Source organism: Elephas maximus, chromosome 11, assembly GCF_024166365.1.
Source record: "Elephas maximus indicus isolate mEleMax1 chromosome 11, mEleMax1 primary haplotype, whole genome shotgun sequence".
NCBI lineage: Eukaryota > Metazoa > Chordata > Mammalia > Proboscidea > Elephantidae > Elephas > Elephas maximus.
In genome coordinates, this window is record NC_064829.1 from 10251080 (window position 1) to 10277689 (window position 26610).

General features: G+C 43.3%; 2 protein-coding genes across 6 annotated transcripts in view; both read right to left on the minus strand.

The window, feature by feature from the left end:
* GNAL (G protein subunit alpha L) overlaps positions 1–26610 on the minus strand; it is a 264809-nt gene that overhangs the window by 33648 nt on the left and 204551 nt on the right. For all 5 annotated transcript variants that reach the window (XM_049901260.1, XM_049901263.1, XM_049901259.1 and 2 more), the window contains one exon: positions 584–638. In XM_049901260.1, coding sequence (XP_049757217.1) covers positions 584–638 — 55 coding nt within the window. The remainder of the gene's footprint in view (positions 1–583; positions 639–26610) is intronic.
* CHMP1B (charged multivesicular body protein 1B) lies at positions 7734–9386 on the minus strand. Its single transcript, XM_049901266.1, has one exon. It carries the CDS (start codon positions 9261–9263, stop codon positions 8664–8666), a length of 600 nt encoding a protein of 199 aa, XP_049757223.1. The 5' UTR covers positions 9264–9386; the 3' UTR covers positions 7734–8663.

Here is a 26610-nt window from a genome sequence, read left to right on the forward strand (position 1 = left end):
CAGTCACAGTGGCCCAGTGATTAACCATTCAGACCCACCAGCCGTTCCGTGGGAGAAAGATGTGGCAGTCCGCTTCTGTAAAGGTTATAGCCTAGGAAACCCTATGGAGCAGTTCTACTCTGTCCTACAGAGTAGATTTGATGGGTATGAGTTTGGATTTTCGTGTTTTGGTAAAAAGTTTCAGAGAACTAAGGCATGGGAGCAAGGCCACAGTGTTTGGCAAACACACCATATTCACACACAAAAGCAAAAACCAAAAAAACCAAAAAACAAAAACCAAACCCGTTGCCAAAGAGTCGATTCAGACTCATAGCAACCCTATAGGACAGAGTAGAATCGCCCCATAGGGTTTCCAGGGAGCACCTGGTGGATTCTAACTGCTGACCTTTTAGTTAGTAGCCATAGCTCTTAACCGCTGTGCCACCAGGGTTTAATTCACACAGGGCCAGCACAAAGAATTTGCAAGTAGTTATTTTAAGAAAATTTTCCTTAACGCTTTTTAAAATAACCACTGGGCAATTTTGGAAGTGGGCCATGTTTCAAATATTTCAATGGGCGGTCACAGGCTCTAGATCCCACATACCTGGTCTGTGGGTGTATAGTCAACCAAACTGACGCTGTCGATTCTTTCGAGGAAGCTGAAAAGAAAACCAGCACATGGTGAGATACTCTCTTGGGGGCGCTGTATACATTAATGGGGTACTCACACAAATACAGTGAGGGCGAGGTTCAAGTACGTCCTGCTGAGTGGCAGCAGGGAGAGAAGCTGAGTAACTTCCCACTTTCTCTCCTGAATATGCACCTGCCTGAACAGCATGCAAGTCCTGTGCGTTACCAAGGGGCAAAAGACTGCATATGTTTATCTTTATGAACTCAGCCAGGGCTGTCTTCCTTCTTACCCACTGCCATTATGGCTGGGGAGGGGCTACTCACAAACTGGGAAGGGGCAGAGCCTTCCTTTCCACGGCTGCAGTGGCAGAAGACGTTCCAGTAAGAGCCAAAAGTTATGTGCATGTGAGTGTCTCAGTGTATCAGCAGACTTAATCTCATGTGCTGTGAAAGATAATCCCAGCGTCCCATATGCTAGATTTTCTTGAGAAACTCAGGAAAAAATACAGGGAGGGAGAATCAACTGAAGGAAGGTAAACCACGGTGTGTCTGAATGTGTGCTTTGTTTCAAACACGTCAAGCTCCTCCCATGTAACAGCCCTGGCCAGTTGAAGGGTGCTTCCATCCCACTTTGAAGGTGACCTCCCAGAGAGGCCTTCCTTGTCTACCTTATCTAGAACAGTGCCCTGTCCATCTCTACGTGGACCTTCCTCTGTTTCTCTGCACAGTCTGTATCTATCTGTCGGTTTACTGTCTTTCTCCTCCACTCCCATGTGAGACACACAGGGCAGGTCCTTGTCCTGCTGACCCCAGCACCCCAGCACCCAGAGCTCTGGCCCCTGCAAGTATTCCTTGAATAAATAAATGTCCCCTCTCCTCGCCTAGGAGCTGAAGGAGGTACTAGAGCAAGTGGAAAGATGCCTAGCCCACAGTGGAGGCTTCGAAGAGTTCCAAGTCACGTGAAGAGATGGGGGCTTGCTAACTGCTGAGCAAGGACTGCTTCCTGAGAAAGTTGGGGGAGGGGAGGGGAGGGATTCTGCAAGGAAGGAGGAGATGGTGTGAGGAAGAGAGGGGTCTGTGTGGCCTACTCTCTCCCGGCCATGAAGTGTGCACGTGGGGCTGAGTGGCAGGGCAGGGTGAGCGCCTGCACTGCTCATCAGACTGGTGGTGAGGAAGTGCCCAGCTGGATTCTGCCGGCCACACCCCGCCTCCATGTGCCGCCATGCCAGCCACACCGCAACCTTTGTGATTTTTTTGGCGTGGGGCCATTAGCACAGTGGTTAAGAGTTCAGCTGCTAACCCAAATGCTGGCAGTTTGAACCCACTGGCTGCTCCTTGGAAGTCCTACGGGGCAATTCTGCTCTGTCCCGCAGGGTGGCTATGAGTCGGAGTGCACTCCACAGCAACGGTCTGGGGGGGGGGGGGGGGGAACGAAGGGGTGGGAGGACCAGAGACACAGAGTTTCCTTCCTCTTGGGAAGCTAAAGATAACCCCTGGTGACGTAAAATGAGGGCCCTGGCACGGGGGTTACATTTGGGGTTACAGCCATCCATGGTCCTTTAGTTGGCCCAGACTCAGCTGCTCCAGAATAAAAACCTGTTTTTTTTTTTTTTAGAGCTGCAACGAGAGCACAGCGTGTGCCTGGGTGAGCGAGGATCTGGGGTGTGAGGGAGGTCCTTTAAGAGGGCAGCCAGACCTCAGCTCTCAGGAACGGAGTCACTGCAGCTGGAGAACTGTGGCTTCTCAGAAATGTGGAAAATGACAAGGTTAGTTCCTGCCTGGGAGGGCAGCTGTGGAGGTCTGTCTGCACCACCTGACACACCCGGGAGGGGGCTGTGGGGGTCTGTCTGCACCACCTGACACACCCGGGAGGGGGCTGTGGGGGTCTGTCTGCACCACCTGACATACTTGTTAGAGACAGCTGGCAGATCCTGGAGAGGGACTGCAGTCTATGACCCACAGGACATGGCTGGCTTAGATGCCAATCAGTTTCTGCATCTATCAGTGGCCATGCTGGCCCAGGCACTGCCCACCTGGCTGGCGCTCCTTCATAGCAGGGGGCCTGAAGAGGGGAGCTGGCACAGTGACAACACTGAGAAAGGACGGAAGCTCGAGGGGAGCCAGCCCTGTGTGAACCTGGTGGGAAATCAGACTGCAGTGGGGGCTCAGCCATTGCTGCCCTTGAATCTGGTGCAGTGGGGTGCCGTGGAGGTGCACACTGAGCCCCAACCATCTAGCAGGAAGGACATGAAAGGCCCAAGGCTGTGATGAAGAAAGGGATCTGGGGCTGACCCCTGGCACTGCATGTGCAATGCTGATTTACTTCAGAACAGCTTTGTCGTCTCCACAGGACACACAGGACAGAAACTGTCATCTCTGATTAAAGGGCTTGAAGGCTGAAAAGTAAGCTGAGTGTGAAGCCTTTGCCTATGGTTAGAGTTTAGGAAGCAACCACTTTAATTAGGATGCAAATAGGGTGGAGGCGGTGGGCGAGTCTATTCAGATGGTAATAGCTAGTATAAGTAGAAAGAATGTAATATGGTTAACCAGAAATACATCTAAAGTTCTTGATAAATGTGACTAGAAGCTGCCTTCCAGGGGAAGTGGTGGGAGTACCTTCCATAATGCTGTTAAAAATCAGTGGTTCTGAGATGTGGAGGACAGAGGAAGCGAAGTCAGGTGCTAATGATCTTTTCCCAACGTTCGCTCTAGTGCTGACACGGAACGTCTAAGTGAGACCTGAAAGGGAGCGAGGAGCATCTCCAGGAGCATCTTCTCTGTGGTACTGATGCTGAGTGGTACTGACTTGAGTCCGTGGATTTCAAGTTTGTGCAATGAAAATAAAATGTAAAACTTTTACTGGATGTGAATGGGAACCCCATTCTTGGAGAGACTTTAAGGAAAAAAGAACACAGTGGAGGAGTTCCGGCCGAGGGGCCGCGGGCCTTTACTGCCAAGGAGTTCCGGCCGAGGGGCCGCGGGGCCTGCACTGCCAGCCTCTGGCCTTGACCTTTGGTTTCATCTGTACATTCCGAGCATGTTGCAGAAGTACTTCTTCAAACTGGGGCTCCTAATATTATAACCCGTTGCGTTTAAGTCAATTCTGACTCAAAGTGACCCCACAGTAGAGCCCGCAGGGTTTCCAAGGCTATGATCTTTACAGGAGCAGGCTGTCACCATCTTTCTCCCGTGGAGTGGCTGGTGGGTTTGACTGCCGTCCTTTCAGCTAGCAGCTGAGCACCTGAACCACTGTGCACGGGTTTCAGTGGAGCTTTCAGACTAAGACATACTAGGAAGAAAGGCCTGCTGATCTGCTTCTGAAAATCAGCCTGTGAAAACCCTGTGGATGACAACGACCCAATCCTGTTTCACATGGGGTCACCACGAATTGGAGGCTGACCCGACAGCTAACAACAACATTATACATAAGAGATGCTTCAAAAGGGCCTTCCCTTGCATAGAACTGCATTTTAAAGGGTTAGTAACACTGTCTCCTGAAACATGCCACTGGGTAATAAGCAGAAAAATTAAGCAGAGTTAAGATTCCTTGCAGACTGTTCACTCTGACAGTTGATACAGAGTTGCAAAACAATACCAAACTTTAAAAAAAGTAGTTAAAAAGCAGTTTACTTGATTTTAGTATTTCGTGCTATAGTTTAAGATATTCACGTAGGCAGAAGCATTTTTAGTCTCACCGTTTAGACTTCCCTTGTGTCTGATGTCGGCATAAAAGAACAATTCATTGATTATATCCTCTTAAGGTCTGATACTTCACTGACATAATGCGAATATCAGCGCTCCGACCACCATGTAGTACATCAAGAAAGGGGACAAGGAGATTCACTAAAAGATGAAAGCTGATCTGTTCAATGCCTTTATAAGTGAACAAGTGGATCGGAGAAAAAGCACCAGCTAAATGCACTGGGTTTTTTAAAACTTAATTAAAATGTATTTAAAATTATCTTCTTTTGTGAAAAACATGGCAACTTTGAACTCTGCCAAGGCAAGGAAAAAATCTCAGTGTGTAACTGAAATTCAGTTAGTAGATACCTACATGATACGAAAACACCGGTGAGAAAAACATGAGCTGTGCAGTGGTAAAGTGCAGCCAGCGTTGAGACCCACCCTCTGCAGAGGCAGTCCTCAGGTCAGCTGCATCTTGCTACAAAGGCAGAGCCTTGACAGGGCGGCATCCCCGGGGGCCTCAGGGATTCCTGTGCCCACTGAAGTTGGGCAAGCACACCTTTGCCTCTTGTCCCACAGCCTCCTGATCTAGGTTCTAATGTTTCTTCCCCTGGGCAACAGTTCCTGATGACTCATCTTCCTCCTTCGTTCCTTGGGGTGAAGTCCGCACTTTTTAATCTGGCCTCCAAATCCCTCACAGTAGCTTTTGGCCTCAGACCCTTTAAATCCCTTTTCCAATTAAACCCCACCTCCTTTAAGAAGCTGGTAATCTCTTCCCCTATACAGTTTCATGATTGGATTATCCTGTCTATGCAGCCTCCTAATTTTAAAAACTGAAGTATAAAATGCATAAAAGCTTGTAAGGTGCACTAATCTTGAATGTGCAGCTTGATGATTGGTTAACATATGTATCCACTTACCTTTCCCGTGTACATCCTATCTGAATACTGTTTAAGGGCAGAGCCACCTTTTATCTCTAGAAAGAAACCCCACCTAGCCAGCCCGAGATGCTTTCCTTAAACTTTCAGTGTATTCAGTCATCGTGAATGAGCTGTGCTGCGCCGAGTCCTGACACTGCTTAGGAGAGAGCCAAGATGCACAAACCCTGAAGAGCAGAGGAAAACATTTCTATTTGGTGTGTGGTTAAGAGCCACGGCTGCCAGCCAAAAGGTCAGCAGTTTGAATCCACCAGGTGCTCCTTGGAAACTCCATGGGGCAGTTCTACTCTGTCCTATAAGGTTGCTGAGTCGAAATCGACTTGATGGCAGCAGATTTGGAGTCTGGAAGAAGGAAGAGGACACTGCTTCTGGGCGTAACTGGGGCTCTGTCCCCCCCACCCCATGACCTACTGTGTGAACTGTTACTAGAGCGCTCTAGGCAGGCATTCTTTCCAGAGAAGCCTATCACAAGCCTGCACTGTGCTGGGCACGACATCAGGCCTGAGGGATGTTAATTGTGACCAAGATACACACTGTCTGGTCCTGACCCAGGTGGAATTTACAATCTAGCTATAGCAAACCTAACTGGGTATACTGGGCAGGCATTTTGCTAATTCCAGTCTGCTGATTAAAAAGAGAAATTACAGGGATTCGCTCATTTGTTTACTGTCCACTGGCCTGCAGCTTTTGCAAAGTGTACCAAAGGTTCCGAGCTTTGGATTTGGGCTCCAACAATGCCTCCAAGTGGGTGTCGTGTGTACTGCAGAGGAGGAATCCAGACTACAAGGTCCCTCGCTCCAGTTGAGAGTGTGTGCTCGTCCGGCTGACCCTGACACTATGTTCAAGTAAGCAGGTTAGCAGACTAGTGCTTATTTCAGGGGCTCTTCTCCAAGTCGGAGATGACAGGGCAGCACACAGCAGGGCCTCCGCCTCACAGCACACCTGTAATGAGCACACACGTGCTGCCTTAACACTCTTCCAGGAAGGGGTTACCCTGACACAACCAAAGAAGAAGTTTTACTAAGAAAGTTCTTGCATAGTGCATGCACAAATCACCTGGGTTCCTGACCTGAAATAAACCGAAAGTTTATCTTTTTTTCTTTTTTCATTAATTCTAAATTCATGTTAGAAATTGTGCATTTTGAAGGCAGGAAAAAAAAGGGGGGAGGGGGATGAAATAGAAGTACCACTATAGTTGCATGGAAGATTAAATATTTCCCTGGTATGTTTCACTTGGATCCTTTTGTAAATTACATCTGTTTAGCCTAGACAAGTTTCAAAATTAAGAAGAATCTTGTTGAGGTGAAGCAACATTTACAGTAAGAAATAGCCAGGATTACTAGAAATATGCATAAAAATACCATGCTAACCAAACAAAAACTTGAATGGTAAGGCTGAGGGTGAGTTGGAAAAGTACCATGCTTTCTGAACCAAATCTACTTTGGAATTCTTTCTTAAATAGCTTTTTAAACAGGATGCACACTCATATGCTACAACATGCAGTTTAAAATTATTTATTTGGCATATTTCATCAACTGCAAAAGTGAGGAAATAATTCATGCGTCTGGTGTGCTTTTGAAAATAATATTTACGGTTCATAAAATGTACATTCAGATGCTTTGAAATGAACATATTTTAAGAAAGTTTAAGCATATACAAACATTGTTAATCTCACAAAATATATTAATTTTGTTGGAAATACCTGCACTAAAAAAGGGTCTTTAATTTGCCAAAGGATTCAACACTAAGTTATTTTTCAACTGTAATTATTTTTTCCAGTCTACAGAGGGGCTAAGACCCTGCTATGCTCTCACATGGCTGGTTCTGGGGCAACCATGTGGACAAGAGAAGGTATGGAGGGGGGGATTCTAGAAAACAGATGTGGGGCAGATGATCAACAGGTGTCCCTCAAGGAAAACTTCTGAACAACAAACATCAAGTAACTTAAATATGAGGCTCCAACCTATCTGCGGACACCTATTAATTGTATTTTTTGTTTTTAAAGCCTAGTCATCCACACTAGAAAACAGTACAATCATAAGTACTTGGTTAAGAATCTTCCCAAGGACTTGAAAGAGTCCCTATAATTATTTTTCTGAAACACTGGAATTCTCTCAGAGAAACCTGCCAGGGAGGGAAGAGAAGGAATTAAAAAACACCTTTATAAGTATTTCACTTAGATTAATGTATGCGCCAAGGCAAAGCAAGTTGCTGTTCTCCATCTTTTGAAGCCATGAGAAAGCAGTGGCAGCGTACCCTGCTTTCCAGCCAGAGAAACCGCTGCCATTCCTAGGAAGATGAAAAAAGGTAGGACAGCTAGGCTCTAGTCTTAAAAGCAAGCTTGCTGTCCAATCCTACCTCTCTCCTTCTTCCCAGGCTTCCAGCTGGCCGGATATACATTTCAGTTATTTGCATGGCTAAACAAAACATTTCATCTTTCATTTCTAACATTACGAGTTATTAAGACACAAAATAATTAATGCAAAAAATTAGAACTTAAAATGCAGTTCTAATTTTATTTCTACTTTTGGCTGTTAAGAAACAAAACAAAACCTACACACACACACAGTCCCAGGGTTTCCTAAACAGTTCTTTGGCAATGTTAAACTGAGTAATGTGACTGACGTGCTAATTAACATACTTTACAAGAAGTCTAAAGAGTTAGATTGAAATAGGAAAATAACTCAAAATGTGTGGAAGCTCATCTCAAGGAAGTGCCAAATGTTAAGCCTTGTCTTTTAAAAACTCCATTTAGCAAGCAGAAAAACGAGCAAAAATGCCATAAATGAAGTTATGTGGCATTTTTTCCAGTTATACAAAGACCTTATCACATGAAAAAAATTTACAGACCCTAAACAGAGATTATTATGGAAAAAAGTGCCAGGATAATTTTAGGTTAAATTATGAGAACAGATTATTAGTCAATTGTAGTCTCACTTTGGTGGCAAAAAAAAAAAAAGCAAAAGGTACACAGAAGTAGCACACAAATAGCACTGAATGTGGTGTTAATAGCTATGTAATCAAAATAAGTACTCATTCTCTTTGTCATTGTAGGTATTATCAATCTCTCTCTCTCTCTCTCACACACGCACACCTTCAATTCGATAATCCTGGACATAAAACTGAGTACACGGGAACTCGAGTTTTGACCAAATTTTAAAGAAATATTATATACCCCAAATTAACTAGTTATGTCAAAAGGCAGCTATAAAAATACACATCACAAGTTATACAGAACTATAAAATTCAGGAGAGAGAAGAAAGCTTGTCATTCTGGACAGCGATGTAAGCCCAAAGGTAGACGCGTCTAAAATAAAGAGCATTATCAGCAGCATTCTGGCATACTCAGTCTCCAGTGAGTAGATCTCTCTAACAGACAGAGAGCATTCCAGAAGGCGGCACGGCCCCTCAGCCGCAGAGCGGCTTCTGCAATCACACTTGATCCCGCAGGCGGGCCAGCCTCTGGGACAGTTCGTCCTGCTCCGCCGAGGCGACGCTCGTGCCCACGGAACCCGTCTGGCCCTGCGGCAGCTCCATGTTGAGGTCGAGGCCGGCCTCGTCTGCCATCTCCTGGAGCAGCATATCCACCTGGTTCTGGGGAGTGGTCAGCGTCGTCGTGCTGCTCATCGTGTCTTCCATTTGCTGCGTCTGGACGTCCAGCGTCTCAAACTGGTGCTCGAATTTGTCCATCAAGGCCGAGATCTTCTCCAGATTCATGGTTTTCAACGTCGCGTCCATGGACTTAACCACACCGGCCATCGATTTGGTCACCTTGCCCATCGTCACCGCCGTCTGCACTCTGGCAGCCACCGCATCGACCCGCGCACTCATTCTCAAGAAATTCACCGCCTGGTTCTTCTGGCGGATGGCGTTTTCGGCGTGTATCCTCGCAACTTCCATGTTGCCCTTTTGAATGGCCTTTTTAATCTTGGCCTTTTCGGCCTTCTCCTCCTTATCGCATTTCTTGGCACTCCTGCTCAGTTCTTTGGCCGCGAACTTGAGGTTGAACAGGTGTTTCTCCATATTGGACATGGTCTGGGGGCTTCTCGGGGTCTGCGGCCGGGGTCGAAATCAGCGCCGCAGGGAACAAGGAGGAAGAAGGTCCGCTCCCGGCCGCGGTTCCTTTGTTTTGATTCCACTTCCTGTTTCTGCCGCGCGGCGCACGCGGTGGCGTCACAGACCGGCGCCCGGGAGGGGGCGGGGGCGGGGCGGGGCGGGGCGGGGGGCGGGGCGGGGCGGGGCGGGGGCCGGGCCGGCGCCGGGGTCCCTGCGCTCGCTTTCTGCGCCGCGTTCCAGAGCGTTTTGCAGAATGTTTAGAACGTTATTAAATTCACAAAAATTAGTGCCCACGCACTTTCTTAGGAATATGTGTACTGAAGTAGAATATGCTACCGCTGTTTTTGCACGTAGTGAAAAACCCAAACTCCAAACCGGGCCGGTTTAAGGGTATCTGGCCAGAGGGCTGAAAACCAGCTCCCCACACACCAGTTCAGGGCACTAAAGCGTCCTTTATTTGCAGAGGTGATCTCCGCTTTCTCAGGGAAACCTGAAACCTCGGGCAGTTAATACATTAAGAAACAAAAGTAGTATCACTGGCCTGTGTCTTATCTTTGACTGCGATCTGTGCTGGTCTTCTGTAATACCCTTATATTGCAGTGGGTGAAAATACCTTCAAAACCGGAGCACCAGCAGGTTTATTCGTGGATGAGAGTTCACCTCATAGGCGAGTTACCAGCAATTATCATCCATAAATTCTCTCCCGTGGCTTAGATAAAAAAGATCCACAGTTTGCTGACACGATTCTGTTTGATGTTTTGTAGATATCCAAGGAACTTCAGTCACATTTAAAGCCTGACAGGCTACACTGTATACACTGTAATTTTAAGTTCTGCAGGCAGAGAATGTATAGAGAAGTGTAGGGACCCGCCCCCCATAGATGGAGTCAGTAAGTACTACACCCTTCAGACTTTCAAACTGCAGCCGTGAGCGCTTTAACTCTGTCAGACCAGTTACTCGAATACAACCCAATACTGACAGCTGTTCATACATTAAAAAAATAAAATTCTGCTTACAGATCATTTTAACTCAGACTCTCTCTCTCTCTTTCTGGGCCTCTGGGATAGCTGCAGACTGGTTTCCTACCACCCATGGCAGGGATGTGGTGTGTCATGATCATCTTCCTCAGACCCAGTTCTAACTATCAGACCGGTGCTCAAAATGGGGCATCAAGGCTAAATCCTCCCCACAGTAGCCAAACTGCTGGAGCTGGGTGCCCAGAGTGCCGCCTTCCTTCCCACTCACCAATCAGAAACATGAAAGCCAGGCATCATCTGTGTCACTTGACTGGAACGGAGAATGAGGCACACGCTCCTGCCTTGTGTGCACTGTTCCTGCTCCCTGCAACTCTCCTCTGGAGATCCTCACCAGCCTTCAAAAGCTCCCTTCTTCAAGAAGCCTTGCCAGCACCTTCCTCCTCTGTGCCGCTGCTGCTGCTGCTGCTGTACTCTGCACCTCTACCATAGCATAACGGAAACTCTGGCGGCGTAGTGGTTAAGAGCTATGGCTGCTAACTGAAAGGTTGATGGTTCAAATCCACCAGGTGCTCCTTGGAAACCCTATGGGGCAGTTCTACACTGTTCTATAGGTTTACTATGAGTTGGAATCGACTTGACGGCAATGGGTTTGGGGTTTTTTCTGGTTGCCAGAGCATAGCACAGCATGTAAATCCTGGCACAGAGATGGTGCCCTTGCCGCCTGTTACACTGAGGAGCACTTAGCAGCACAGCACGTTCTTCTTCTTTGTCACCTTGGTGCCCAGGAAGTGTTCTGCACACAGCAGGCACTGTCTCCAATCAGCTTCCAACATTTAGCAATTGTTGAGGGACTAGGACATTATCCTGCAACAGTTTAGCCAAGATTCATTTGTTTTTTTCCTGAAAGCAGAATTCTTTGTTCAAATGAAATATTTCTAGAAACTAAATATACAACACCATAAAAAAAGAGAAGAAATCTGTTTGGAGTGGGATATGGGGCCTCAGCGCCCTTCTCTGCTCATCCCCCGCTCCACCCCACTCTACTCTTTCAGGTTCCTGGCCTTCCTTGCATTTTGCCAACCAGTTTCTTGACCAGGGTTCATGTCGTGTTCTGTATTTTGCTTCATGATGATTGTCTAAGTAGGCGTGATGGTCTGGAACATGATTACCAGCTACTTTGATAGATGATGGTGCTAACAACAACTAACATTGAGAACTTACGTGCCAGGCATTGTTCTGGCCATTTGACAGTAGGTTCTGTTAACATCTCCATTTTATAGGCAAGGAAACGGAAGCACAGTTAAATAGCTTGGCCAGCAACACACATCTGATACAAGGAGACATGGGTTTCCACAGGTACATCAGTAATCCAGTAATAAAACAACTGAAAATCCAAGAAGGTTAAAGTTAACAAGAAGAGAACGATTGTCATTTCGCTTAAAAAAAAAAAAAAAGCTGTTGCAGCAGTAGCTCTTTTGTGAAGATCAAGGGGACATGGTGACTGCAAGATTCACATGAGCTAAAGTCTGGTGCCTCAAATAACGTCCCCTATACTCACTGAGGAAACCCTGGCGGCGTTAGTAGTTAAATGCTACCGCTGCTAACCAAAGAGTCTGCAGTTCGAATCTGCCAGGCGCTCCTTGGAAACTCTATGGGGGCAGTTTTACTTTGTCCTATAAGGTTGCTGTGAGTCGAAATCGACTCCACGGCATTGGGTTTGTTTTTTTGTTTTTTTTATACTCGCTGCGGGAACCCTGATGGTGCAGTGGTTAAGAGTTGGCTGCTAACCAAAAAATCAGCAGTTTGAATCTACCAGCCACTCCTTGGGAACCCTGTGGGAGAGTTCTACTCTGTCCTATAGGGGCTTTATGAGTTGACAATGCATTTGGTTTTATACTCACTGCATGATGGCAGGGCTCCACTCTAGGGGACTGGGCAGGGTTCTAGGAGCCATATTTTAAGAGAGAGCATAGAAAAGAAGGACAATGTGGCCTGTGACAGGTGCACCCTCTCCTGAGCTTGGTAAATACGGCAGCCTTTTTTTTTTTCCCCAGGCCCTACCTCATCTTCCTTCTACCAACACCCCTGGGCCACTGTATACCTAACCTCAATTTTACGTTCCTAGAGCAAGTGTCTTCTAAGCTCTAGACTCACACGCTCAACTGTCTCCTGTCACACAGAACCTGCTCGTCCCCCCTCCCACTCACCTGGTTGTTAAGTCGGTTCTTAGAAAGGGTCTCGACGACCCCTTATCTCCTGCACTAGACCCATCTGTAAGTTTTTTCCATTCTTCACAGTCCATTGAGGGTGACAGTCCCTTCAGGATCTGTCTCAGATTTTCCTTTTCTTTTTTGTACGTAGCAAAGGCAGAGATTATTTTGGGTTTATGAAACATTATCTAGGAAGACTGCACATGAGAACCTTCTGGACTCAATGCACGGTGTGAAAAGAGAACGTGCAATTTACAATCACTGCGATAGTTAGAACTACTGCAATAACACCCACAGCCAAAGTAGAAATTTTTTTCTTAGGGACTGAAAGGCAATTTTGATTAAAAGGCAGACATTCCTAGAAAGCTGTAAGTCAAATCAGTAAACTATTTTTATTATAAATTGGGAAAAGAAAAATATACTAGAATTTGGCAATATGGTCCATTTCTTTTCCTTTCTTACTTTGAACTAATACAAGTGGTTAAACTTGAGATATTCAAGTAGGCCATGTGGATGACTTCATTGGGGGAGAATAATTTGCTAAAAAGACACTAAAAAAAGGAAATAAAAGATATGAAGAATAATTTTATTGTGTATATTAAAATACCACGGAATTCTTAGAGGTATGTTCATCGTGGTTTTGGGATATTATACCTCAAATTCTCTTACACAGCTTTTCCTTCACAATTTGTATTTGTGCATTTCTTTGTGTTGATTCACTAAGTAACAGCCTGTCCTATTAGATAGGTCAGGAATGTGACATTTTGGTTCATGACTTTGTACCTGGTACTGCTCTACTTCTGGAACACAACGGAGGCTCAAAAAACTCCTGTTGGATATATGAATGTCCAAAGGAAATGACATTGGACATGTATATATGCGCTTGGTTACCATTTCAAGGAATACGTTACATATATCATGTTAACATGATGTCAAGGTTTAAAAATGAAAACAAGAGAAGGAAACAGAAAAGTAGCACATAAACAGAATTCTGGATCACTCCATATGCACTTAAAAATATGGTTTATTTTCCCCGTGTGTGGTGTGCTGAGCTAATACTGTAATGAGAACCATGACTTCCGTATTTCCGGATATTGTAATCTGGCATATAATACTGTATTTGCAGGGATTCTATTTCTCCTTTTCTGCATTGAATAATTTATCAATTTCATGACAGGTTGAACATTAAATCTAAATACTACTGTCACTAGAATAAGACAATAAAATACTTAGGAATAAACTTAACCAGAGATGTGAAGGACTTATACAGTGAAAATTATATAAGACTGTTGAAAAAATTAAAGAAGACTTAAATAAATGGTCATTGATTGGAAGACATAATATTGTTAAAATGTCTACTACCGAAAGCAATCTATAGATTCAACGCAATCCTGATGAAAATTCCAAAAGCCTTCTTTACAGAAATGTAAAAACCAATCCTCAACTTTATATGGTATTGCAAGAGGCCCTGAATATCTAAAGCAATGTTGAAAGAGAAGAACAAAGTGGGAGGACTTACACTTCCTGATTTTAAAACACATACAGCTACAGTAATAAAAACAGCCTGATACCAGTATAACAATACACATTAGACCAATGGAATAGAATTGAGAGTCCAGAAACGAGCCCACACATCTGTGGTCAACTGATTTTTGACAAGGGTGCTAAGTCCATCTGATGGGAAAATAAGAGTCTCTTCAATAAACGGTGCTGGGAAAATTGGATTTTACATGCAGAAAAATGAAACAGGATCCATGCCTCACACCGTACATAAAAACAAATTCAAAATGAATTAAGGACCGAAATGTACAAACAATAAAATTTGTAGAAGAAAATGCAGGGGCAAAGCTTTCGGGTCTAGCTTTTAACAATGGATTAATAAAATAGCAAAAGCACAAACAAAAAAGACAAAATAAATAAATGGGACCTCATGAAAATTAAAAACATTTGTTCATGAAACTACTTTATCAAAAAAGCAAAAAGACAAGCTACCGACTGGGAGATTATTTTTGGAAACCATGTATCTCAGTTATCTCGTGCTGCTATAACAGAAACACCATGAGTGGATGGCGTTAACAGACAGAAATTTATTTTCTCTAAGTTTAGGAGGCTAGGCGTTTAGGAGGCTAGGGGAAGGCATTCTCTCTCTGTCAGCTCTGGAGGAAGGTCCTTGTCTCTGAGCTTCTGCTCCTGGGCAATCTTCATGTGGCTTGGCATCCCGTCTCTGCTTCTTTCACTTGTTTGTTTAATCTCTCTCGCATCTCAAAAGAGACTGATTTAAGACACACCTTAACTAATCCTGCCTCATTAACATAACAAAGACAACCCATTCTCGAATGGGATTATAACCACAGGGATGTTGTTGTTAGGTGCCATCCAGTGGGCTCCAACTCATAGCAACCCTATGCACAACAGAACAAAACACTGCCCCATCCTGCGCCATCCTCACAATTATTGCTATGCTTGAGCCCATTGTTGCAGCCACTGTGTCAATCCACCTCATTGAGGGTCTTTCTCTTTTCTGCCGACCCTGTGCTCTGCCAAGCCTGATGTCCTTCTCCAGGGACTGATCCCTCCTGACAGCATGGCCAAAGTATGTAAGACGTAGTCTTGCCATCCTTGCTTCTCAGGAGCATTCTGGTTGTACTTCTTCTAAGACAGATTTGTTCATTCTTTTGACAGTCCATGGTATAGTCAATATTCTTCGCCAACACCACAATTCAAAGGCGTCAATTCTTCTTCGGTCTTCCTTATTCACTGTCCAGCTTTCACGTGCATATGATGTGATTGAAAACATCATGGCTTGGTTCAGGTGCACCTGAGCCTTCAAGGTGACATCTTTGGTTTTCAAGACTTTAAAGAGGTCCTTTGCAGCAGATATGACCAATGCAATGCGTCTTTTGATTTCTTGACTGCTGCTTCCATGGGTGTTGACTGTGGATCCAAGTAAAATGAAATCCTTGACAACTTGAAACTTTTCTCTGTTTATCATGATGTTGCTTATTAGTCCAGTTGTGAGGATTTTTGTTTTCTTTATGTTAAAGTGTAGTCCATATTGGAGGCTGTGGTCTTTGATCTTCATTAGTAAGTGCTTCAAGTCCTCTTCGCTTTCAGCAAGCATGGTTGTGTCATCTGCATAACGAAGGCTGTTAATGAATCTTTCACCAATCCTCATGCCTGGTTCTTTTCTAGTATGGGGACTGTGTATTCCTTCCATTTCCTTTTGATGCTTCCTGCATCGTTTAATATTTTCCCCATAGAATCCTTCATTATTCCAACTCGAGGCTTGAATTTTTTCTTCAGTTCTTTCAGCTTGAGAAACGCCGAGCATGTTCTTCTCTTTTGGTTTTCTATCTCCAGCTCTTTGCGCATGTCATTATAATACTTTACCTTGTCTTCCTGAGCTGCCCTTTGAAATCTTCTGTTCAGTTCTTTTACTTCATCAATTCTTCCTTTTGCTTTAGCTGCTTGATGTTCGAGAGCAAGTTTCAGAGTCTCCTTTGACATGCATCGTGGTCTTTTCAATGACCTCTTGCTTTCTTCATGTATGATGTCCTTGATGTCATTCTACAACTCGTCTGGTCTTCGGTCATTAACGTTCAAGGCATCAAATCTATTCTTGAGATGGTCTCTAAATTAAGGTGGGATATACTCAAGGTCATATTTTGGCTCTTGTGGACTTGCTCTGATTTTCTTCAGTTTCAGCTTGAACTTGCATATGAACAATTGATGGTCTGTTCCACAGTCGGCCCCTGGCCTTGTTCTGACTGATGATATTGAGCTCTTCCTTCGTCTCTTTCCACAGATGTAGTCGATTTGATTCCTGTGTGTTTCCATCTGGTGAGGTCCATGTGTATAGTTCTGTTTATGTTGGTGAAAAAGGATATTTGCAATGAAGAAGTTGTTAGTCTTGCAAAATCTATCATTCAATCTTCAGCATTGTTTCCATCACCAAGGCCATATTTTCCAACTACCGATCCTTTTTTGTTTCCAACTTTCGCATTCCAATCACCAGTAATTATCAATGCATTCTGATTGCATGTTCAGTCAATTTCATATTGCAGAAGCTGATAAAAATCTTCACTTTCTTCATTTTTGGCCTTAGTGGTTGGTGCGTAAATTTTAAGTGGTCTTCCTTGTAGGTGTATGGATATTATCCTATCACTGACAGCATTGTACTTCGGGATAGATCTTGAAATGTTCTTTTTGACGATGAATGCAACACCATCCTTCTTCAAGTTGTCATTCCCGGCATAGTAGAGTATATAATTGCCCCCATGTGTCTGTCAGTTTGTTGTACTGTGGGGGCTTGTGTGTTGCTGTAATGCTGGAAGTTTTGCCACCGGTATTCAGATACCAGCAAGCTTACCCATGAAGGACAGGTTTCAGCTGAACTTCCAGACTAAGACAGAATAGGAAGAAGGACCTGACAGTCTAATTCTGAAAAGAACTAGCCAGTGAAAATCTTATGCACGGCAGTAGAACACTGTCTAATATAGTGCCAGAAGATGAGCCCTCCAGGATGGAAGACACTCAGAAAAAGACTGGGGAAGACCTGCCTCCTCAAAGTAGAGTAGACCTTAATGATGTGGAGGAGTAAAGCTTTCAGGACCTTCACTTGCTGGGGTGGCACAACTCAAAATGAGAAGAAACAGCTGCAAACATCCATTAATAATTGGAACCTGGAATGTATGAATCTAGCAAAATTGGAAATCGTTGAAAAAGAAATGGAACGCATAAACATCGATATCCTAGGCTTTAGTGAGCTGAAATGGGCTAGTATTGGCCATTTTGAATCAGACAACCAGCAGGCATAGAGGTTAGGATTTAAAATATATTTTGGGGGGACACAATTCAATCTATAACATTTCACCCTCTCGTTCCAGAAAATTCATGTCCTTCCCACATAAAAAAACACATTTACCCCATCACATCATCCCAAAAGTCCTAAATCAACTCCCCAAAATCTCATCTTCTGAATCATCTAAACCAGATATGGGTGAGACTTTAGGTATATTTCATCCTGGGGCAAAATTCCTGTTCATCTGTGAACCTGTGAAATCTATATTACAAGTTATCTGTTTCCAAAGTACAATGGTGGAGCAGGTATAAGGCAGACCTTTCCACTACAAATGGGAGAAATTGGAGTGAAAGAGGGGATAATGGAACCAAGTAAGTCCAAAATCCAGCAGAACAAATTACATTAACTCTCAAGGCTTGAAAATAATCCTCTGTTTTCCGAGACCATCTGGGCAATGGATCCGCCCTCAAGACTCTGGGTGTTGGCCACACCATCTGGATTCTGGGTGGAAGCTTCTCGGCCCTGGGCTTCAGCTCTGCTTTCCAGGCCCACTGGGATGGCAACTCTGTTCCCTTCACTTTGGGCAGCCCCATTCTCCTAGTCCATCTGAGTGGTGATCCCACCTTCTTGGCCCTGGCTGGCCCCATTCTTCTGCTCCTTGGGTATGGCAGCCCTATTCCCTCAGCTTTGGGCAGCAGCCCTATCCCCCTGGTACAGCACACTCCAGAACCAAGCTGGCAAAGATCATATTCTTTAACACCTAGGAGGCTGTGTCCCACCCTCTGAGATTCAGAAGACCGTAGACCCATCCTTTGAAACCAAAAAAGCATTGCTTCTCATGCTTCTTCCAACAGATCTGGTGATCTTTGAGCTGCTCCAGGGATGATACTTTTCTTTTCTTGAAGGACAATGGATATAGCTACTTTGGTTTGTTTCCTGCCTGTAGAATTCCAAGAGGCAGATAGCATTCTTTCCTTTCGTTCTCTAGCTCTCCCCTTCAGTCTAAGCTGATAGGTTTTCTGCTGTGGTAGTTGGTTAGACCCATCAGTCACAGGCTTAATTTCTTAAACAAAAGATTGCGTAGTCATGTCTTTTGTGAACATTCTAGGACAAGTGTCCTTAGGTTGTACAACAGAATTTTCCAAACAAGTTCCAACAGGTTTCCAACAAATTCTGTTTCATTTTATGCAGTTCAATTTCTTTTTTTAAAAATTTTATTGTGCTTTAAGTGAAAGTTTATAAACCAAGTCAGTCTTTCATACAAAAACTTATATACACCTTGCTTTATACTCCTAGGAAACTCTGGTGACGTAGTGGTTAAGTACTATGGCTGCTAACCAAGAGGTCAGCAGTTTGAATCTGCCAGGCCGTCCTTGGAAACTCTATGGGGCAGGTCTGCTCTGGCCTATAGGGTTGCTATGAGCCATAATCTACACGATGGCAGTGAGAGTTTTATATACTCGACTCGATGGCACTGGTTTAGTTGCTCTCCCTCTAATGAGACAGCACACTCCTTCCCTCCACTCTCTACTTTCACATCCATTCAGCCAGCTTCTGCCCTCCTCTGCCCTCTCATCTCTTCCCCAGACAGGAACTGCCCACATAAGTCTCATGCGTCTACTTGATCCAAGGTGCTCACTCTTCACCAGTATCATTTTCTATCCCATAGTCCAGTCCAATCCCTGTCTGAGGAGCTGGCTTTGGGAATGGTTCCTGTCTTGGGGTAACAGAAGGTCTGGGGACCATGACCTCTGGGGTCCTTCTAGTCTCAGTTGGACCATTAAGTCTAGTCTTTTTACAAGAATTTGGGGTCTGCAACCCACTGCTCTCCTGGTCCCTCAGGGGTTCTCTGTTGTGTTCCCTGTCAGGGCAGTCATCGGTTGTAGCCAGACACCATCTAGTTCTTCTGGTCTCAGGCTGATAGTCTCTGGTTTATGTGGCCCTTTCTGTCTCTTGGGCTCATAATTACCATGTGCCTTTGGTGTTCTTCATTCTCCTTTGGTCCAGGTGGGTTGAGACCAATTGATGCATCTTAGATGGCTGCTTGCTAGCATTTAAGACCCCAGATGCCACTCTCCAAAGTGGGATGCAGAGTGTTTTCTTAATGGATTTTATTATGCAAATTGACCTAGATGTCCCCTGAAACCATGGTCCCCAAGCCCCCACCCCTGCTACACTGGCCTTCGAAATGTTCAGCTTATTCAGAAAACTTCTTTGCTTTCAGTTTAGTCCAGTTGTGTGTTGTCTTTCCCTTCACCTAAAATAGTTCTTATCTACCATCTAATTAGTGAAAATCCCTCTCCCTCGCTCCTTCCCTGCTCTCGTAACCATCAAAGAATATTTTCTTCTCTGTTTAAACTATTTTTCGAGTTCTTATAATAGTTGTCTTATACAATATTTGTCCTTTTGCAACTGACAATTTCACTCAGCATGCCTTCCAGATTCCTCCATGTTATGAAATGTTTCAGGGATTCATCCTTGTTCTTTCTCGATGCATAGTATTCCCTGTGTGAATATAAAATACCATAATTTATTTATCCATTCATCCGTTCATGGGCGCCTTGGTTGCTTCCATCTTTTTGCTGTTTTAAATAATGCTGCAATGAACATGGGTGTGCATATATCTGTTTGTGTAAAGGTTCTAATTTCTCTAGAATATATTCCAAGGAATGGGATTGCTGGATCGTATGGTAGTTCTACTTCTAGCTTTTTAAAGAAGCACCAAATCGATTTCCAAAGTGGTTGTACCACTTTACATTCCCGCCGGCAGTGTATAAGTGTTCCAGTCTCTCCACAACCTCTCCAACATTTATTATTATTTTTTGGGGGGGGGATTAATGCCAGCCTTGTTGGAGTGAGATGGAATCTCATTGTAGTTTTGATTTGCATTTCTCTAATGGCTAATAATTGTGAGCATTTCCTCATGTATCTGTTGGCTACCTGAATGTCTTCTTAGTGAAGGGCCTGTTCATATTCTTTGCCCATTTTTTAATTGGGTTATTTGTCTTTTTGTAGTTGAGTTTTTGCAGTATCATGTAGATTTTAGAGATCAGACGCTGATCAGAAATGTCATAGTTAAAAATTTTTTCCCAGTCTGTAGGTAATCTTTTTACTCTTTTGGTGAAGTCTTTGGATGAGCATAAAACCAAAAAAACCAAACCCAGTGCCGTCGAGTCGATTCCAACTCATAGCGACCCTATAGGACAGAGTAGAACTGCCCCATAAAGTTTCCAAGGAGCACCTGGCAGATTTGAACTGCTGACCCTTTGGTTAGCAGCCGTAGCACTTAACCACTATGCCACCAGGGTTTCCTGAATGAGCATAGGTCTTTGACTTTTAGGAGCTCCCAGTTATCTAGTTTTCTCTTCTGCATTGTTAGTTATGTTTCGTATATTGTTTATGCCATGTATTAGAGCTCCTAGAGTTGTCCCTATTTTTTCTTTTATGATGTTTATTGTTTTAGATTTTATATTTAGGTTTTTGATCCATTTTGAGTTAGTTTTTGTGCATGGTGTGAGCTATGGGTCTTGTTTCATTTTTTTGCAGATGGATAGCCAGTCATGCCAGCACCATTTGTTAAAAAGACTGTCTTTTCCCCATTTAACTGATTTGGGGCCTTTGTCAAATATCAACTGCTCATATGTGGATGGATTTATGTCTGGATTTTCAATTCTGTTCCATTCATCTATGTATCTGTTGTTGTACCAGGACCAGGCTGTTTTGACTACTGTGGCGATATAATAGGTTCTAAAATCAAGTAGAGTGAGGCCTCCCATTTTTTTCTTCTTTTTCAGTAATGCTGTACTTATCTGGGGCCTCTTTCCCTTCCATATGAAGTTGGTGATTTGTTTCTCCATCTCATTAAAAAATGTCGTTGGAATTTGGATCAGAATTGTGTTGTATTTATAGATCACTTTTTTTTGAAGAATAGACATTTTTACAATGTTAAGTCTTCTTATCCATGAGCTAGGTGTTTTTCCACTTATGTAGGTCTCTTTTGGTTTCTTGCAGGAGTGTATTGTAGTTTTCTTTGCATAGGTCTTTTACATCTCTCGTAAGATTTATTCCTAAGTATTTTGTCTTCTTGGGAGTAGTTCAATTTTAAGCCCATTTCCTTCCTTTTGCATTTTATTATAAGCAGCAAGAGGAAACCATGCTGCCCCTTTAAGATTTTGTTTAGACATCTCATCAGACAGATATCCAAATTCATCACTTACAAGTTCTGCCTTTCACCAAACATTTGAACATAATTCAGACAAGTTCTCTGCCACTGCATGAAAAGCATTGCCATTCCTCCATTGTCCAATAACATGTTCATCATTTTCTTTTAAAGCCTCATCAGAAGCACATTTAACATCCACATTTCTAGTAACATTCTGTTGCTGGCCCCACATGTATTCTCTAAGACGATAGAGGCTTTCTCTATAGCTTTCCTCACTTACTTCTGAGCCCGCACCAGAACTGTGTTTGAAGTCTACAAATTCTACAGACAGTCTCTTCAAGGCAATCTATGCTTTTACTATTAAAAAAAACCTTCAAACTCTTCCAGCCTCTACCCATTTCCCACTTCCAAAACCACTTCCATATTTTAGGTATCTGTGAGAGAAGCATCTCTCTCTTCTGGTACTGAACTCTGTCTTAGTCATCTAGTGCTGCTATAACAGAAATACCACAAGTGGGTGGCTTTAACAAATAGAAATTTATTTTCTCTCAGCTTAGGAGGCTAGACGTCTGAATTCAGGGCACCAGTGCTAGGGGAAGGCTTTCTTTCTCTGTCTGCTCTGGGGGAAGGTCCTTGTGTCATCAGGTTGTTTCCTGGTTCCTTGGAAATCTCCATGTGGCTTGGCATCTGTCTTAGGCTGTGTTCTCTGGAGAAGCAAAACCAGTGAAGAGTTTATATGTATGTGTATATATATACACACTCACACATATGTATATATACGTATACACAAGGAGAGATTTATCTTAAGGAAAGAGATCACACAGCTGTGGAGGCTGGCAAGTCCTGAAGTCCATGGGTCAGGTGTCAGGCTGGAGGCTTCTCCTGACTCATGTGCTTGCAGGGGCTGATGATCCCAACGTTGGCAGGTCAGAGGACAGGCTATTGACCCATGGGACTGCAGAAGCTGGTGAATCCCAGCTGGCTTGAGGGTCATGAAAGCCGGTGAACCCCAAATTCAGCAGGTCAGACAACAGGCTGATAGGAGATGATGAACCGGATGCAGGAGCCAGAGTGAGAGAGAACTCAGTACCTTCAGGCAAGAGGCTTCCTGACAGAGTGGGGTGCCTCTGGGCACTTATTGGCAGAGCTAAAGAGCTTTGTTAACACTTGCCTGAGGAAGGCAGAGACTGGGCTGAGGTGCAGAGGGGCCGAAAGGCCAAGAGCCAGAGAGAGGCCTGCTTTTGGACACGGCTGAGAAGAGGCTGTCCTGATCAACACGGGCCTTCCTCCAGAGCCAACAGAGACAGAAAGGCTTCCCTGCAAGCCACTGCTCTGAATTTGGACTTCTAGCCTCCTAAACTGTGAAAAAAATAATTTTCTGTTTGTTAAAGCCACCTACTTGTGGTATTTCTGTTATAGTGGCACTAGATAACGAAGACAGAATTAATATTTCTCCATCTGTGCTCACTTCTTGCTTGTTTAATCTCTTTTATATCTCAAAAGACATTGACTCAAGATATACCCTTTCTCATTAACATAACAAAGACAATCCATTCCCAAAAGGGATAATAACCACAGGTATAGAGGTCAGGATTTGTAACACATATTTCTGGGGGACACAATTCAATCCATAATACCATATATCTGTTAAGAATCAAATAACCAAAATACATATAAAACTTTGTCAAATTAACAACAACAACAAAAGACAAATAGCCCAATTATAAGATGGAGGAGGCACTTCTTCAAAGAAGACTTCCAAATGGCCACAAACACACAATGCTCAACATTATTAACCATTAGAGAGATGCAAATCAAAAACTGATTAAGTCCTACTAGAAACAGTTTTTAGAGTATAAAAATACCCTCCAACAAAGCAGAATATTTCTCATTACTTGTACGCTTATACAAGGCACCATTTCAGCTTTCAGTTTTCTGAAACTATTAAAACTCCTACTCTAAAGGAGACCAAAGATAAATATTTTTTTAAAAGTGTGAACTTTAAAATGATTTTGAAGTAAATCATCAGATATGAACTAACTGAACTGAAATAGAACGGAAATGCTTTCTTGTTCTACTCTTCCACAAGAATTGGGCCAGAATCCTCCACTTCGCACATGTATGCCACAAATATTTACTGAGTTCGAGGCTAGGGGATAGGCAGTGTAAGGAGATGGTAAGTAACAGGCAAACACGGTGCATCATATATTGTTCTATAAAGCCAGAGGTCATTTATTACCCCCAGTTTCTCCTCATGGAAGCTTCTCCACAATCGAGGCACAGGGGTATTGGACAGGTATGCCTTTTCTAGGAGTCACTACGGTATCTTTAAAAAAAAAAAAAAACCATGTCCTAAATAGAATAAATCTCAGCTAAGACTGAAATCTGGTAAACAATACTTAATAGTAAATCTTAGCATATTTTAGAAGAAAGAAAATGTATTTTTAGAACAGTTTACTTGAGGGCAACAGGTTTGTTTGTTTTAGAGGTTAAAAGAGAATTCAAAGCTAACTGAATATCAACTTACTTTAATGTGCAAAGCTTTGCAAATTCTTTATGTCATTTAAAAGAAATAAAACAGAGAAACAAGAACACTGCATTCAACATTTCTTGTTCTTGGCAGAGTTCTGGTGTTTCCTCTTTGCCACCGTCTGTGTTTATACGTCCTAGTGATCATTTCCAAGCAGGTCCTGCTGTCTGTGTTTATATGACTTATTGATCATTTCCCAAGCAGGTCCCACTGTCCGTGTTTATACGTCCTAGTGATCATTTCCCAAGTAAGTCCCCAAGGCCTCTCTTGGACCCTTAAAAGAAGCCTGTGGTTGATAGAGGTGGAGAAGGAAGCTCCGAGGACTTATAGATGAAGAGGGGGGCACCCAGTGAGCCACTCTACTCTCTTCTAAACACCAGACCCGTGAATTGTTGAGGCCATGTGCCTGAAGAGGACTGCAATGAGAGAAACTGACCTCTAAGTCTATGTTCACCTTATGCTGAGTTCCTTATTTTAGAAGAGATCAGAAATGTCATTAAACACGTTCAATTGAGGATAATAAAAAATTTCCTTTTTTGGAAATATGATCTATTAAGTCTTGTCTATTTTACAAGAAGATATATTTAGTTACCGCATGTGTCTTAATAGAGAGCCATAGCAAAGTAATTTCCTTCTTAGCTGTTGCTGCACATCTCAGGTAGCTGGTATACAGGATCTTCTATTCCTTATCGCAGAAATGATGTGTGACACATGATTTATATGAATTGTAACACGTGATTTACATTCATGCCAAAGAGAATAAAACACAAGGGCCTGCCATGCACTTAATTGCTGGCATGTGAATAAAATTATCAGTAAGCAAACAGAAATTCTATTTGTACTTACATTTCCTTAAGTAAGTTAATGTAATACTAGAGTACAGCTTATATGTCAAAGATAGCTTTTTGTTGATCTCATGGATTCCATATACTATGTGATCAGTGGGGTTCCGTGTGATAATGATATATAATTCTAACCACTGCTGTGTGCAGTGTTCTAAGGAAGAGTTTTCTTCTTTTTTGAATGGTACTTCCCAAATTCTATTTTAAAATCTTCAATCACATTTTTTGATGTTGTGAACACATACTCTCATTGTTTACTGGGAGGAGGGAAGAAGTCGTTCAGGTATTGTGCCTTTAACTATCTGAGCTTTATCAAAAAACTAATTTTGCATACATGAGGATGGTTTACTATGAATGGTAGAGGAAGCAGAAAAAGAGCAGCTATAACACAAAAATCCATTCATTTAACAAACGTTTCCTGAACACATACTATGTGCCAGGCATTGTCCCAGGCACAGTGGTAAACAACAGTCCATGTTAGTATTCAGCAATGACACACTAATCCATCCAGTGCTGAGTTTTACAAGCTTGATTAGATTGAGTTATTCATTCAACAACCATTTAATGAGATGTTACTATGTCAGGTACTGCATGTAGAACAACTCAAAATCCTTGAGGAAATAACTCCTCATAAACTCATCTGCCAATTTCCACAAGGATTATGTTTTAGAGATTTTAAGAAATATTTTCAGTATGGGAACTCTATTTTGAGTCAGCACTTCTGCTTTTCTATTTGTTCCTTTTTCACAAATTGATTAAAAAAAAAAGAGAAAGTAAGAATATGTAAAATGTGACATTTTGTGGCTTTCACAGGGCACGCTCTCAGCCAGCACACTGGCAAGACAGCATTCATTTTATAGCTAAGGAAAATTTAACTTCTACTGAGCAATTGGCTCAACACTTCTGAATCCAGGCTCTCTTTCAGTTTATTTACTTGGTATTTGTGAAGTAATGAATCACCTTACAGAGTAATTTGGCCTTTGTCCTTGGATCCTGAGAGATAAGCTTGGGAATTCCTGAGTAATTGTTTGTTATCTAGGTCTAAAGACTATACCTGAGGATTTGTACTAATGAGTGAGGGACTGGTGAAGCCAGAAGGATCACCTCATGGCATGATATCAGCTGACCTTGGGGTAGGAGAGGAGCATGATTCAATCGTGACTATGCAATGAACCTAATAAAAGCTCTGGACCAGGAAGCTCCAGGAACTTCCTGGTTGGTGAAAGACACTGACGCAAGTGGGAGGGTAGGACACCCTTTTTGGGGCATGGAAGCTCTGGGCTGGGAACCTTCTTGGACCTTGCCCCATGTGTCTCTTCTTTATGCTGATCATGATCTGTGTCCTTTTCAAGTAATAAATCTATAACTGCAAGTACCGTATAGTACTTTCTGTGAGTTTTCTGAGTGAGTCATTCCTGTGAATTACTGAACTCCAAGAAGTAGTGGGAGAGAGTAGGTGGAAGTGAGGGAGCCCAGGGGAGGCCTCTGAGTTTGCAGCTGGCATCCTGAAGGGGTAGAGAGAAATCTGTGCATTTGCGGGCAGCAGGTCAGACGTAAGGGTGCCATGCATACTACTGAGCTTGTGGCTGTCTGAAGGATGGTGTCCTTTCAACTTGTGAGATCTGCCCTCGCTCTGGGTGGCTGTTGTTCAGAGATGACCGAGAAGTGGGAAAGGGGAGATGTGACTAATCCTCACATTTTGGGTATTGGACTTACGCTGTTTTTATCTAGGAAGTGTCTATTTTCACCTATAAAGTATTACATAAAAAGGCCCTGAAATTAGGCAGACCCAAATATCAAC

Excerpts from the sequence above, each read along its gene's own strand:
- CHMP1B (XM_049901266.1), bottom strand. The coding sequence starts at position 9,263 with ATGTCCAATATGGAGAAACACCTGTTCAACCTCAAGTTCGCGGCCAAA.